Source organism: Ciona robusta, chromosome 6, assembly GCF_009617815.1.
Source record: "Ciona robusta chromosome 6, ASM961781v2".
Lineage (NCBI taxonomy): Eukaryota > Metazoa > Chordata > Ascidiacea > Phlebobranchia > Cionidae > Ciona > Ciona robusta.
In genome coordinates this window covers 3,892,652-3,906,972 of record NC_143240.1, presented here as the reverse complement: position 1 = coordinate 3,906,972, position 14,321 = coordinate 3,892,652, and the positions used below count along the sequence as shown (strand labels likewise).

Sequence of the window (14,321 nt, the reverse complement as noted above, 5' to 3'; positions counted from 1 at the left end):
AACGTTATCGGAAATATTTACTTTATTTACTACTTACACGTTTACACTAGTGTTTGATATATGACGTCATGTTACGTGACGTCATTATATATGATGTCAGGTTATATGACGTATCATCTATACAGTACAAGTTACAAACATACCTTGGATCCTATGTGTTGCAATTACCATCCCTTTAAAGAACTCTTCAGTGCGTTTTATACGTCTATATTCGTAATATATGGTAACACTTATATACCTCACACTTTAAAACTTCGAGGTTTGCTATTCTGGCTAAAATACAACAGAAATTGAATTCAATGCCTTGCTTTGCATCAGTAACAACCTTATACAACGCATTACAATTTTACGCATTAGCAACAACTTTTTTACTGCTAATATTCTGTCTAAAATACTCCAGCAAACTATATCGAAACAAAACCGCAATAAACTGTGCATTAACATTCTTATAGCGCATGTAACAATCATTACTATACGGTACAATTGGCCAACACACACAAGCCAGACATTGCTGCGTTGCAACTGCACAAAAACTTGTGTTTTTAACGAACGAAACGCGCCAGGCGCCGCAAAAAAATCAGCTGTTAAAATTGCGCCTCTACACGACGCTGTTGCGCTATTTATGTCAGGATTTTGCGTCGATTAATAGCAAGCAGTGTACTGGTATTAAGCTTTTTAATTTTAGCAAATTGGATACTGTTGGGACATTTTTGAATTCAATATATAATAGGGTGGGGGAAGATGGGACACCTTTCATTCTATTTTCTTGTCCCATTTGGTAGTAAACAAAAAAAATTCAAAGACTTATAAAACGTATCCTCACGACTCCCATAGACCGTAGTTAACTTTAAATTTTAAAACACGATCAAGATATTTGGATATTATGTGCTAAAGGTGTACCATCTTACCCGACAGTAATATTATATGCGCCAGATTTTATAGATTTGTTGTTTCAGATCGTCCAGACACTAACGTAAAAGAAAGTCATTACCGATGACAATTCCATTAATTCTTTATGACGTAACAGCCCTCGAAACGTCACAAACAATGAAAACAATTGCCTTTGTTTGCGCAAGACTACGTTGCAAATCCGGGTTGACAAGTCTAGAATTTAAGATTGTGACGTTTTTTCCAATAAAATTAATCATTGCCTTTCATTGTGAACACATATGTTGTACTAGGGTTTAATTAAAGCACGGAATTACTTAGGTTACGAAATAATAAAGCTGTCAATTTTATTTTAATCTAATATTGACATTTAAGTTCAAGTTTAGGGTGGGCAACCAAAGGATTTATTACATAGGTGGTTCTTTAGTTGTTAATTGTTGCCAGTTGCCACTCCCATGCCCACAGTCGGGTTGTTGAAGCTATTGCAGTGTGTGGATAAGCAGACATGACTTTTGGTTGGTTTGGTCATTTATATCCTCGTTGGTGGGAACTTGAGTGACTTATCCATGGTTGCCACTCACATGCCCACGGTCGAGTTGCTGAAGCTATTGCAGTGTGTGGATAAGCGGACATGACTTTTGGTTGGTTTTGTTATTTATATCCTCGTGGATGGGAACTTGAGTAACTTATCCACGGTTGCCACTCCCATGCCCACAGTCGAGTTGCTGAAACTATTGCAGTGTGTGGATAAGCAGGCATGACTTTGACCTTTGGTTGGTTTGGTCATTTATATCCTCGTGGGTGGGAACTTGAGCGACTTATCCATGGTTACCACTCCCATGCCCACCGTCGAGTTGCTGAAACTATTGCAGTGCGTGGATAAGCGGACATAACTTTTGGTTGGTTTGGTCATTTATATCCTCGTTGGTGGCAACTTGAGCGACTTATCCATGGTTGCCACTCCCATGCCCACGGTCGAGTTGCTGAAACTATTGCAGTGTGTGGATAAGCGGACATGACTTTTGGTTAGTTTGATCATTTATATCTTCGTTGGTGGGAACTTGAGTAACTTATCCACGGTTGCCACTCCCATGCCCACAGTCGAGTTGCTGAAACTATTGCAGTGTGTGGATAAGCAGGCATGACTTTGACCTTTGGTTGGTTTGGTCATTTATATTGTTGGTTATGCAGGAACAGTCCAACGGGCGCACCCATTTCAACTTAACGACTACATAACGCTAGGTCGACAACTCGGTTTATTAGACGAACAAACGAGTGGCATTGAGGACAAGCGTGAGGACAGCAAGAGAATAAGAAAGCTTCTACTTCCCTCATAACACAGAAAATAGGAGGGCTTTTATGGCAATAAACATGTGCGCGAACACAAAATACAGAAGAGATAATTGACGCCAAAGAATGGCAGGCTGTCCATTATTTCCTTATATTGGTAGGAAACACGCAGGATGTCTCGCTTAATCATAAACACAGTTACGCCAGATGTAATAGTTACCCAACACGGCTGTTTAATACTCTTTATGCATTAAGGTAATTTGGGTAAACTAGAACATGAAATCTGTCCTCGACGCACACTCAATCGCTATAATATTTTCGTGGGTGGGAACTTGAGTGACTTAGCCTATACATGGTTGCCACTCCCATGCCCACAGTCGAGTTGTTGAAGCTATTGCAGTGTGTGGATAAGCAGACATGACTTTTGGTTGGTTTGGTCATTTATATCCTCGTTGGTGGAAACTTGAGTGACTTATCCATGGTTGCCACTCTCATGCCCACAGTCGAGTTGCAAAAGCTATTGCGGTGTGTGAATAAGCAGGCATGACTTTTGGTTGGTTTGGTCATTTATATCCTCGTTGGTGGAAACTTGAGTGACTTATCCATGGTTGCCACTCTCATGCCCACAGTCGAGTTGCAAAAGCTATTGCAGTGTGTGGATAAGCGGACATGACTTTTGGTTGGTCATTTATATCCTCGTGGATGGGGACTTGAGTGACTTATCCATGGTTGCCACTCCCATGCCCCCAGTCGAGTTGCTGAAGCTATTGCAGTGTGTGGATAAGCGGACATGACTTTTGGTTGGTCATTTATATCCTCGTGGATGGGAACTTGAGTGACTTATCCATGGTTGCCACTCCCATGCCCACAGTCGAGTTGCAAAAGCTATTGCAGTGTGTGGATAAGCGGACATGACTTTTGGTTGGTCATTTATATCCTCGTGGATGGGGACTTGAGTGACTTATCCATGGTTGCCACTCCCATGCCCCCAGTCGAGTTGCTGAAGCTATTGCAGTGTGTGGATAAGCGGACATGACTTTTGGTTGGTCATTTATATCCTCGTGGGTGGGAACTTGAGTGACTTATCCATGGTTGCCACTCCCATGCCCACAGTCGAGTTGCAAAAGCTATTGCAGTGTGTGGATAAGCGGACATGACTTTTGGTTGGTCATTTATATCCTCGTGGATGGGGACTTGAGTGACTTATCCATGGTTGCCACTCCCATGCCCACAGTCGAGTTGCAAAAGTTATTGCAGTGTGTGGATAAGCAGGCATGCAAGCAACAAAACGATATTTTACTTGCAGTAGCAAAGCAAACAATAAACTGCTGATCTAGCTAGACAGACAAGCACTTTGTTATTTGCAAACATTAAGCAATAGGTTACTCTCTAACTGTTCAAAGGTCGTACTTACATAACACGTGTTTGGGTTAATAGGCCAACTCTGGCCTAAATACCACGTCTGCTGAAATGCCTTGCTGCAGGACCTAACCCATATATAGCATGTTATTGAATGTCTACAAACTATCTCGAGTTATTGGCCAACTCTTGACCCAAATCCCAAGTCTCCTAGCATGCCTTTCCTTTTTAGAAGAGAACATAACATATGAAGAATATATGTACCTTTTTATACAATATACCTTATTTTGCTTTTTATAACTAGAAGTGCTGTATTTAAGCAAAAAACGAAACGAACTTGTCAATTTTTACTGGTTTATTTAATCTAATGCATTAAAAGAAAAAGACATACAATAAACAATATTAGCAGTTTTGCATGTGGACTATCAACACAATATTATACTGTGTGGCCAATATACTTGTTGTTCGGTAAATGCATGCAGATAAAAGACAGACAGTATACCAGTTTAAAAACTGAATACACCATTATAGGCGCACTAATGTTCACAATATTGTGCTTTGTATGGAATGAATAAGAACAAGTTACTACGAAGCAGACTACGCTAAAAGCTGGTCCAGTATTCATCATTAAAACAAAAGTCCATGAAAAGTTAATTCATGAAAAGTTAAATTCATGACAATGTCATAAAAGGTAAATTCATGAAAATTTCAATTCATGAAAAGTTAAATTTATGAAAAGTTAAATTCATGAAATAAACAAAGAAAATTTATGAAGCGACCAAGAAAACTTAAAATTCACGAAAAGTTAGTTTCATGAAAATTTCATTAGTTTTTATCCATGAAAAGTTAAACTCATGAAATGTTAGAACTTTCTGATTTACAAATCAAAATCGACGTCTCCTTCTTCGTTTAATATGGTTGTACGAACCAGCATCTCTGATACAACGTATGGGTCGCAGTTGGAGGATGGACGACGGTCTTCCAAGTATCCACACTTCTCCTCACCAACCTGTTTATAATGTAACATTAACGTCAACTTGAATTTAATGATCTGGTGCTACGAAAACGTAACCAACTAAAATCAAGTCCAACTATTAGTAGTAATGGAGAAATATATTTCGCCTAAATGACATCGTCAGTCTCTTATTCAAATAGAAACTGCACATCAGATCAGGGTCAGATTCGCGGAATTTATTACAAGTCAACTTGAATTTAACGTTTCATATAACATGGGTGTCTCTAGACATGCAAAATGCACTATAGTAGTGACTGACTAAAAAGCTGGCAACATTAGGTCCAGCCAGCTTAAGTGGATATGATGCGTTTAACATTAATCATGAAATGTCATGTCACAAAACGAAAGTCATGTCACTCATGTGTTTATAAATAGATGCATTTACGTTTAATACATAACAATGTGACCCTCACCAACAGGAAAGGGTGTTTAAAGTTTAATAACAGACGATGCGCAGAAACTAATATTACTTGTGTGAGAGTCACTCATGTTGTGTGTATAAATATATGCATATGCGTCCAACAAGGGTGATGGTTAAGCACATTTTAATGAAATAATGAACATCAGATATATAGTGTTTTATATGGGGTAAAAAGCTGCATTCAAATATATATTGTAGGGTGGGGGCAGATGGGACACCTTTGACACATAATAATCGAATATCCCGATCGCGTTTTAAACAATTAACAACGGTCTATGGGAGCCTAAGGATAAAGTTTTAGAAAAATTCGTTGAATGTTTGTTTACTACCAAATTGGAAGAGAAAATAGATTGAAAAGGTGTCCCATCTTCCCCCACTCTACCGGGGTAAGATGATAGTACTATGGGGTAAAACGAATACTGTGTGCACATAATACCCTACGTTTCATATTCGTGTTTTAAACAATTAAAAACGCTGTTTTAGAGCATTCAGGATACAATATTACAGCAGCAAATAATACTTTATTTGAATATGGTTGTACGAACCAGCCATAAAGTGTGGGCTTTATCAACACTTTAATTAAAGCATAATGAGGTAGAACGCATACCAGTGTTCAACATGAGGTTAAAAAGTGGAGTCATCAAAGTTATAAAATTTACGACATACAAATTTGCCAGCTAAGGTTTTATTGGGGATTATTTGCTTTGCTGTTAAGTTATAAAGTTAAGCAATTATGTCATAATACCCATTGTGTTATTACTAAGGGACAATGAGTTGCTGAAATGCTTAAACATTATTATGACATCAGCAGATTGCGTTATAGCTTTGAAAATTACGCAATCTAGGCTTTTGCTATACATGGTGTATTCATACACCTCATGCTCACTGCCAAGTTATAACATGGGTGTCTTCTTATACACCAGACATACATGGTGGCTTCATGCACCTCATGCTCACTGTCGAGTTATAACATGGGTGTCATCTTATACACCAGACACACATGGTGTATTCATACACTTCATGCTCACTGCCAAGTTATAACATGGATGTCTTCTTATACACCAGAGACACAATGTTTAAATATCCATACACCTTATGCTCGCTACCCAATAACACAAAATACACTTACATGTCTCGGTATTCTGATGGAAGCTTTTCGGTTCGCGACACCGGATGAGAAATCATAGATCGAAGCAGTCTCGTGCATGCCAGTGAGACGGCGTAAGTTGTCTTTACCTCCTTGTGGATCGTATGCCTTGATGTGCGAGAAGTGACGCTTGCTGAGTTTCTCCACAGCTTTGTTGATAGCACTGTGTAAATGGGTTAATGGGTTTAATGCATAATTAAAGATGTTCTATTCTATATGGGTAGGACTCAGGATTTAGGCCAGAGTTGGCCCATTACGTCAACACCCTAACTACGTTTATTATATATATATATATATATATTAGTAATGAATCACTAGATAATTGCAGTTAAATATGCACACAATACAAAAGTTTAATTTTAAATATAGTCAGCACATTTTACTTTTGTAATGCTATCATTGTTCAGTACACAGTCCACACAATGTACTTATGCAATCACAGCCTTGCACAACATTATACAACATACACAATGTACTTATGCAATCACAGCCTTGCACAACATTATACAGCATAGTGGAGCATACACAATGTACTTATGCATTCACAGCCTTGCACAACATTATACAGCATAGTGGAGCATACACAATGTACTTACGCAATCACACCCCTGCACAACATTATACAGCATACGCAATGTACTTACGCAATGCCTCCTTTATTCCTCATAGCTTCAGTGCTATAGTTGGTATGACACCCCGCTCCATTCCAATCTCCCTTCATTGGTTTTGGATCGAAAGTTGCGATTATTCCAAAGTCTTCACAAACTCGGTGGAGAAGAAATCTTGAGATCCATAAATGGTCCCCCATCTCTATACCTTCACATGGTCCCACTTGGTATTCCCACTGTACGTTGAAAAGACTTTGGTGTTTAAATAAGAAAAATAAATGGATGAAAAAAGTGATTAACAACATAATTATAGGGTATATTATATACATAATTTTCATTTAATAGTCATGTTATTTGAATCTATGGTTTATACCGTAGTAGTATGCTTTCTTGTTAGTAGGATGCAAATTTTATGTAAAAATTTAGTATCATATGGTTATAAACAGTGTAGGACGAAACACTCTAACAGAAAAGTAAAAACATTAGGAAAAGAACCCTGTCTTTTACTGAGTTATTAAGAAATATTAGACCTCACCTGGAAAAAAAAATGTTTATAAATGTATATAAGACATATTCACCTGGGCCGGCATAACCTCTGCATTTGTTCCCGCAATCTTAACCCCAGCAAACATACAGGCTCTGTAATGAGCTTCAACAACGTCGCGCCCGTATACGTTACCAGTGCCCACTGCACAGTAGTAGGGACCTGTAATATAAGTGGGGTTGAATGAATGAACGTGACTTATTTATTCTAGCCTGGGGGGCAATGATAGTCGTTATAGCTTGGCTGTTTTCATTCATAATCTTGTGCCTGCTTATAAGTTACCACATATGTAACTTATTTATCCTAGCGTGGCGGGACAAGGCAAAGGCAGTCCTTATAACACGAGTGTTCTGTTTCATATATCTTGTGCTCGCTTACAAGTTACCACGTATGTAACTTTGTGATCGATTGTTTTTGAAGTTTTGATCATTTAAACCTGTATTCTCTTGGCTAGAAGCAGGCACGCTACCCACTTTGCATAGGCGTTGGTATCAAAACAAGTTTGTGAATTATTCAAGTGGGTGTAAGTGGTATGACGTACATATGAGACAATAAGAGTCATAAGTGCTTATAACAACACAATTATGATAAATACTTAGGTAAAAGACACTTCAGTATTTTTGACAGGCAGTTTTACAAAGTGTTAACAAAACAATGACCTTGAATTGGTTGCACTACTTTTTACAAGTGTTTATATGAGATAACATATATTGGGGTGGGGGAAAATGGTGAAGACTTTTATTTTTTTTTCTCTTTCCAATTGGTAGTAAACGAAGAAAGTTAGAAGAGTTATAAATCTGTATTCTTAAGACTAACATAGACTGTTGATAATTGTATAAAACACGACCAGGATATTTAGATATTATGTGCTAACAGTGTCCCATCATATTCCCATAGTACTATAAACATGTATTATCCATCTCTTTGCACATAATACTCTAGCTAAGCAGGCAAAGGTAACAACATATGAATAAATAACAACACAGGCACAAAATAGCAATGACTCATATCTCATGTTACATATTAAACATTAAAATAAGATATATATATCCTGTTTATGAGTAAAGACGGGGTTATGAAAAACAAATGATTTTTATAGCTTATATGGCCCTTTCTTTTTATGGTAAATAGTACAAAGAACAAACAATAATAATAAAATCTCATTAATGTGTCAACATTACATATGTCAATTTTATGAGAAAACGGAGCAGGAAAAATAAATGCCGCAGGGATGCATGTAAGCTTATATGATCCTTTCAATATATTACAATTACATAAGAACAAACATTAATAACGAAATCTCATAACATGTGTCAACAAAAATCTACTGTGGTAAAGGGAAATTTTATTAAACCATTGTTTAACCTACTATACAAATATGACCGGTGGCGCAGCCAGGGGAGGGGGGTTTAGGGTGTCGCGACCCCTCCCCTCCTATAAACCCACCAAAAAAATTAAGTATGAAAATATATTTTTGAACATTTTTTGATTAAAACCCTTCCCTAATTTTTTGTTGGCTGTGCCACTGATTTATATGCATATTTTACACATCTGTTCTATGATTTAGGATCAGATAAGTTAAAATCCATTGACATATACAAACTGTGCCTACCTTGTGGGCCAGGGAATCCTCCTTTAGGCCACCCAAATGGATGACCATCCACATCCAACAAAGTATATTCTTGTTCCATTCCAAACCATGGCCGATCTTCTTTCACATTTTCCATGATCGCACGACATCTGCGTCGGTTGTTGGTGGCTGTGGGGAGTTTGGGTTGAGATTGAAACATAAAACTTAAAAAAGTCAAAACTTCTTTGATTTTAGTGGTAAATAGCATTTTTGTCAAGTTAAGATTGAAACATAAAACATAGACTTACAAATCTAAATACCATTAATTCGCCAAGAGAAAGTTAAAGTATGGGGACAGCAATAATACTAGGACGGCCGCAGTTGGGTATTTTGCAACAAAACTGTAGACTAGAAATGCAAGCCATATAGAACGAACAACTGCTGTTGCTGTAACTGTATTACATAGGTATATAGGCGCCAACCCTTGAATTTTCTACAATATATTGGTCAGTGAACATTACAACCAATAATTACAATCAATATGTTGTAATGCATCACAGGATCTCTGCCTTTCCTGATTTAAAAGTTTGCCATATTAGTGTGATATGTCTAGATGATTACGCAGTAACAGGTGAAGCAGACTTGGTACCAGTAACTGGACTGATCTTTGTAATTTGTTTAGCAAACACATACACCACATACCACACGCATGCGGTGCCTCACTGTGTGTTTAACAACAAACATAATTGTTACATAAACAATAGGCAGGAAAGGTAGAAAATTTCGGGGAATTTTTATAAACGTTAGACTTCTCATAAACGTTAAGTAAACAAATGTAAATGATAATTAAGGTTTCTCATAAGCTTAAAATAAGTAGATTAAGTCTTTGTCTGATTGTTGTTATTACTTATTTTTATTGTTATTCTGGCAATTTCACATATTTAGCTAGAATTCTATAAGGGTGAGGTTTTCAGTGAGGCACATCTGAAGGATGTAGATCTATTACCCAACACCCAGGGTGCTACCATCTAGACCCCACTGAGGCAGTTTATAGACACTCAATAATAAATCTTCTATAAGAGTGAGGTCTTAACTGTGTGGTTAATAAAATATATTTTGGCTATGCTTATTTGTTTGTGCAGATAACAGCAACAAAAAAGCAGTTCTTCGTCTAAAACAGGGGTGCTGAAACAGATTATGTCACTTTTTTTTTTCACACGACGTCAATGATAGCAGTGCCGAGCATTGAACACGGTACCATTTGGTTACAATGCAAGCTGCTAAACCACTAAAACAATGGCTAAAACAGATTATGTAACAGTTGCTTACAATCAAACAATTCTAAACATAGTTATATCTAGATCTGGTATCACACTTGGGCCATTACTCCAATTAAACGTGTATACAAGCGTTCTTAGTTCTTACCCACGGGTTCCTGCTTATAGTTAAGCACTTCACACATGACAAGTTTGTTGGGGTCACCACGGAACGGGTCGCGAAACAAAGCTATCGGCTTGATGTAACAATCGCTGTTGGACCCTTCAGCTTGGTTGGTACTTGAACCATCAAAGTTCCATAACGGGAGGTCTGGAGAAGATAAAAATAATCAGTATTGTGATAATAATAACTTTTGGAGGTCTAAAATAGAGAACAATCAGCATTACGATAATAACCAAATTCTGTAATCAGGTTGTATGAAATATATAACAGATAAAAATCAAATCAATAGTGACAGTGTACTGACTATAACAGATCTCTCTATATATAATTTTAATACATATATATATTATATTTTACCTAGAAGGTGAGTTTTTCAACTCAGAACTTAAAATATATAAATAGTCTCACTGACAGGGTAATGGGTAAAGTCATCCATATTCCAGGTCCTTTAAAAAGGACCTCACCCGTATAAAATTTAACTTGACACTTTTACACCACTAAACTTTTAGGTTGCGGATATTTTTAAATCCTAGAAAATATTGTGTGAAAATCTGCGGAAATCTTTGCAAAAGTCAACACTTAACACATAAATAATCTGGGTGCGGAAGAATTAGGTCAAATCTGCCCAAAATGCGGGGCCTCCGACAAGAACCTCACCCACATAGAATATACCTGCAACACAACATCAAAATACCATCATATTCATACCATCTGGAGTTTGCGGTTCCGAATCCAATGTTTTAGTTTTACACCTGAGATGTTCGCCGCTTCCATCTATCCATATATACATAGCTTGTACTCTGCCTTGGCAGTCCAGGTTCATGTAATCGACCTTGGCCGTTTTGTTCAACAAAGCGCTTGAAGGCATTTTTCTTGTTTGTTTTTGAACTGGACAACAAATAATTTTGGACAGGACAAGAATTTACACAAATTAACAAGCTAATGTTAGTTTTTCATTAAAAGGTCATTAACCTTTAGCAGATTGCTGTAAAAAGAACAGTTTTTTGTTTAATTATTCCTAATTTTATATTTTTTTATAAATGAACTTAATAATTTATAAAAAGCATTAAATTTAAATATATTTTTAACGTTATTTTTTCTAATTTTCAAACATTTAGAAAACTTCTATTACTACAGTTATTGTAATACATAAAAAGTTTAATTGTTTTTTTATTTTATCGTGTTATATCTACTTCTAGTTAACTAACTATTTTTTACATTATTAAACTACCAGTTAGTAGAAATTAAACAAAAAAAACTGATCAGAAACGTCTACGAACCGTAATTAACTGAAAATTATCTTGATAAAACGCTAACATTACTCGTTTTACGGAAACAGTCGATAAAATGTTTCCATAAATTACAAATTAACCGCATAATGCATTCTATTCAATCACCCTTCCACTACTGTGACGAATAACAAATGAAAGAGATCCGGCCACGTAAATGAGACCTACGTCAGGGAGAAGAAAAAAGAAAAAAGGCAATCTGAAAGCTTAAAGGGGACACCAAAGTAAAACAATTTTTAACTAAGTAAGACAAAAATTATCAATTAAAATACGCACGTTTTTACTTTTACTACATTTAACAGTAATTTTGTCAAACTTTCGTAAATTATTTCTTTTTTTTATAATTTTAAAAGTAAAATTTTGTGTCCTCTTTAAGAAAACAGGTCAACACGTTCTACTCCCGTGTACGCTTCGTGGTTGTTACGTCACAGACTCACAGAGATGCAACGTTTCATCAGACTATTGTTATCTATTATGACGTAAGATTACGCACGCTGGGTTCTTGAACTTGGAAAAAGCATATTTTTGTCAGAATTTTGGGTTTACAGTTACGTTATAACTCAACTATTAACTGCCTATAAAATGAAAATTACTTTTAAAACACAACTTTTGACTGTCTAATATAAAATCTACTATATATATAATAGTATTGTGGGGTAAGATGATACACTTTTGCACATAATATCCAAATATCCTGATCGTGTTTTAAACAATTAACAATGGTATATGGAAGTCGTGGGGATACGGTTTTATAATTCTTTGAATGTTCTTTGTTTATTACCAAATGGAACGATAAAATAGAAAGAAAAAGTGTCCCATCTTCCCCCACTCTACTATATGCTTTCTTATGTATTAACATATTTACATGGATTAGTTTATTTACCACTTTGCAACAATTGTCATAAAAATAAAGCTTTTAGCGGAAATCTATCAGCCGCCCTTAGGGTGAACTGTTTATCTTAGCGCTGGTGCATTTTTACACAGGTGTACGCCTACCAGACGTGCTGTTAACATACTCACATCTGTTATTTTATTCACCATTTTGCAGCAATTGTCAAAAAAACAAAAGCTTTAAGCAGAAATCTGCCATTCGCATGTTAACCGGTGGGTGAACCGTTTCTTAGCACTGTATTTTTACACATGTGTGCACAGAATTTACCAGAAATGCTGTTTACTAAAATTCCAAGTACCGATATGCTTTCTTACACGTATATACGATAACGAAGATAAAATAAATTAAAGCTATAAGCTAGCGGCCGACGGGTTAACCACTCACGGCGCTGAATTTATCTCTTTAAATACGGTACCGTATATCAAATTAATTAAAATAGCAACGAGTACAGAAATGGCAGCAAAACAGTCGTTAAGACACCTAACCCAAAATGTCCCAAAATAGCTGCATGGCGAAATATAGTTAGTTCCGCTTTCCCATTGGGTGTATTTTTGGTACTGTCCTTTCGTACTTGACGTACGTGTACATATATACCTATGTATGTACGTTTAAGGCGTAGCGACCACACCTTTCCAGTAATAACTTTGTTTATGTTGTTCATGTATGCGTTTTACGACTGGCGTTTCGTGTTTATCGCTACGTCTTCTTACTGTTTACGTGCTTGTTTATGGTCGTTCTTTATGAGGAGACAAATACAATGAATACAAACAACAGGAAATAGAACGAGATAATATTATACATAATATATAATCGTTACGAAATGTTGTAATGGTTCAATTGCCAATATCCCAGGGCCTATATGGAATAACGTATATAGTACTTCACTCAATCACCTATACAGAACACATATTGTTATTTGGATATAATATAAAAGCTTACAGATACTGAAAATGGTTTAAAAGTTAACTGTCCGTCTGTTCTACTGCTAAGTCAACAACTAAAGTTAGACACCAATTTCATAAACATAACTTTATAACAGGAACTCGAAGTAACCGTCTAAACAAAGTGGTGCAACTACTGGAATAAATACGCAAGACGACGTAATTTCCCTTTTTCATTAGGGGAGAAACACCAGTAATTTTACTCGGGATTTTACTGTACGCAGTAGTGTAAACAAGTTTGGCCTATACAACAGCGAAGCGTCTAGTCCAGTCTTTAACATTGTTTCTCATTCTTTCATGGTTTGTTTATAGTTAAGTAAGGTCCCTAAAAAATCTTAATAGAAATCGATAGAATTTGTAAAAACGGTCTTTAAATTCTGTTTACAGACTTTTTAAAATGTGTTTCTTAACCTTTATGGTTGGCGGCTCTTTTAAAAGACACTTAACATCCATGACCCCCTGCTCCATCAATAAAATAACCTACGTTTGTTATAACATATTTACATCTGTTGTTTTATTCACCACTTTGCAGCAATTGGCGTAAAAACAAAGCTTTAAGCAGAAATCTGCGAGTCGCATTTTACACTATGGGTGAACCGTTTCTCTTAGAACTGGTGTAAACAGGTGTCCGCAGAATTTACCAGAAATGCTGTTTACTAAAATTCCAAGTACCGATATGCTTTTTGCTGTTTACTAAAGTTTAAGTGCCGATATACGTGAATTATTGAACTACAGTTCTAGGTATGTAACTCATAGGAAATTACGTCACTGGCGAATTCCTACGTATTACTCAGTGTTGAGAAAATCACTTTCACGGTAGAGGGCGTTCCGCTGCGATTAATTTGCAATAAAATATAACTTAAGCATATTTGCCAATGGCGTAATAAAATAAATAAGTTGCGTAGAATAAATATAGG

General features: G+C 36.4%; 1 protein-coding gene across 2 annotated transcripts; it reads right to left on the bottom strand.

Moving 5' to 3' along the window:
* Positions 1 to 3,874: 3,874 nt before the first annotated feature.
* Positions 3,875 to 11,292, bottom strand: LOC149735086 (glutamine synthetase-like). 2 transcript variants are annotated; one of them, XM_089879818.1, is made up of 7 exons: positions 10,991 to 11,291; positions 10,268 to 10,429; positions 8,885 to 9,031; positions 7,307 to 7,434; positions 6,765 to 6,964; positions 6,103 to 6,283; positions 3,875 to 4,546 (listed from the first exon to the last, which is right to left on the bottom strand). In XM_089879818.1, the coding sequence occupies exons 1-7, from the start codon at positions 11,148 to 11,150 to the stop codon at positions 4,415 to 4,417; spliced, it is 1,110 nt and encodes a 369-aa protein (XP_089735944.1). In that variant the 5' UTR covers positions 11,151 to 11,291; the 3' UTR covers positions 3,875 to 4,414. The 2 variants fall into 2 exon arrangements, 1 of the variants encoding a protein (XP_089735944.1); XR_016385172.1 differs by lacking the exon at positions 3,875 to 4,546 and adding an exon at positions 4,717 to 5,848 and having other exon boundaries at positions 5,991 to 6,283; positions 10,991 to 11,292.
* Between the last annotated feature and the right edge of the window lie 3,029 nt (positions 11,293 to 14,321).

Excerpts from the sequence above, each read along its gene's own strand:
- LOC149735086 (XM_089879818.1), bottom strand. The coding sequence starts at position 11,150 with ATGCCTTCAAGCGCTTTGTTGAACAAAACGGCCAAGGTCGATTACATG. Across the intron at positions 9,032-10,267 it reads CTATAAGCAGGAACCCGTGG|CCACCAACAACCGACGCAGA; the intron begins GTAAGAACTAAG and ends AACTCCCCACAG. Across the intron at positions 4,547-6,102 it reads CCATCAGAATACCGAGACAT|GTTGGTGAGGAGAAGTGTGG; the intron begins GTAAGTGTATTT and ends CATTATAAACAG.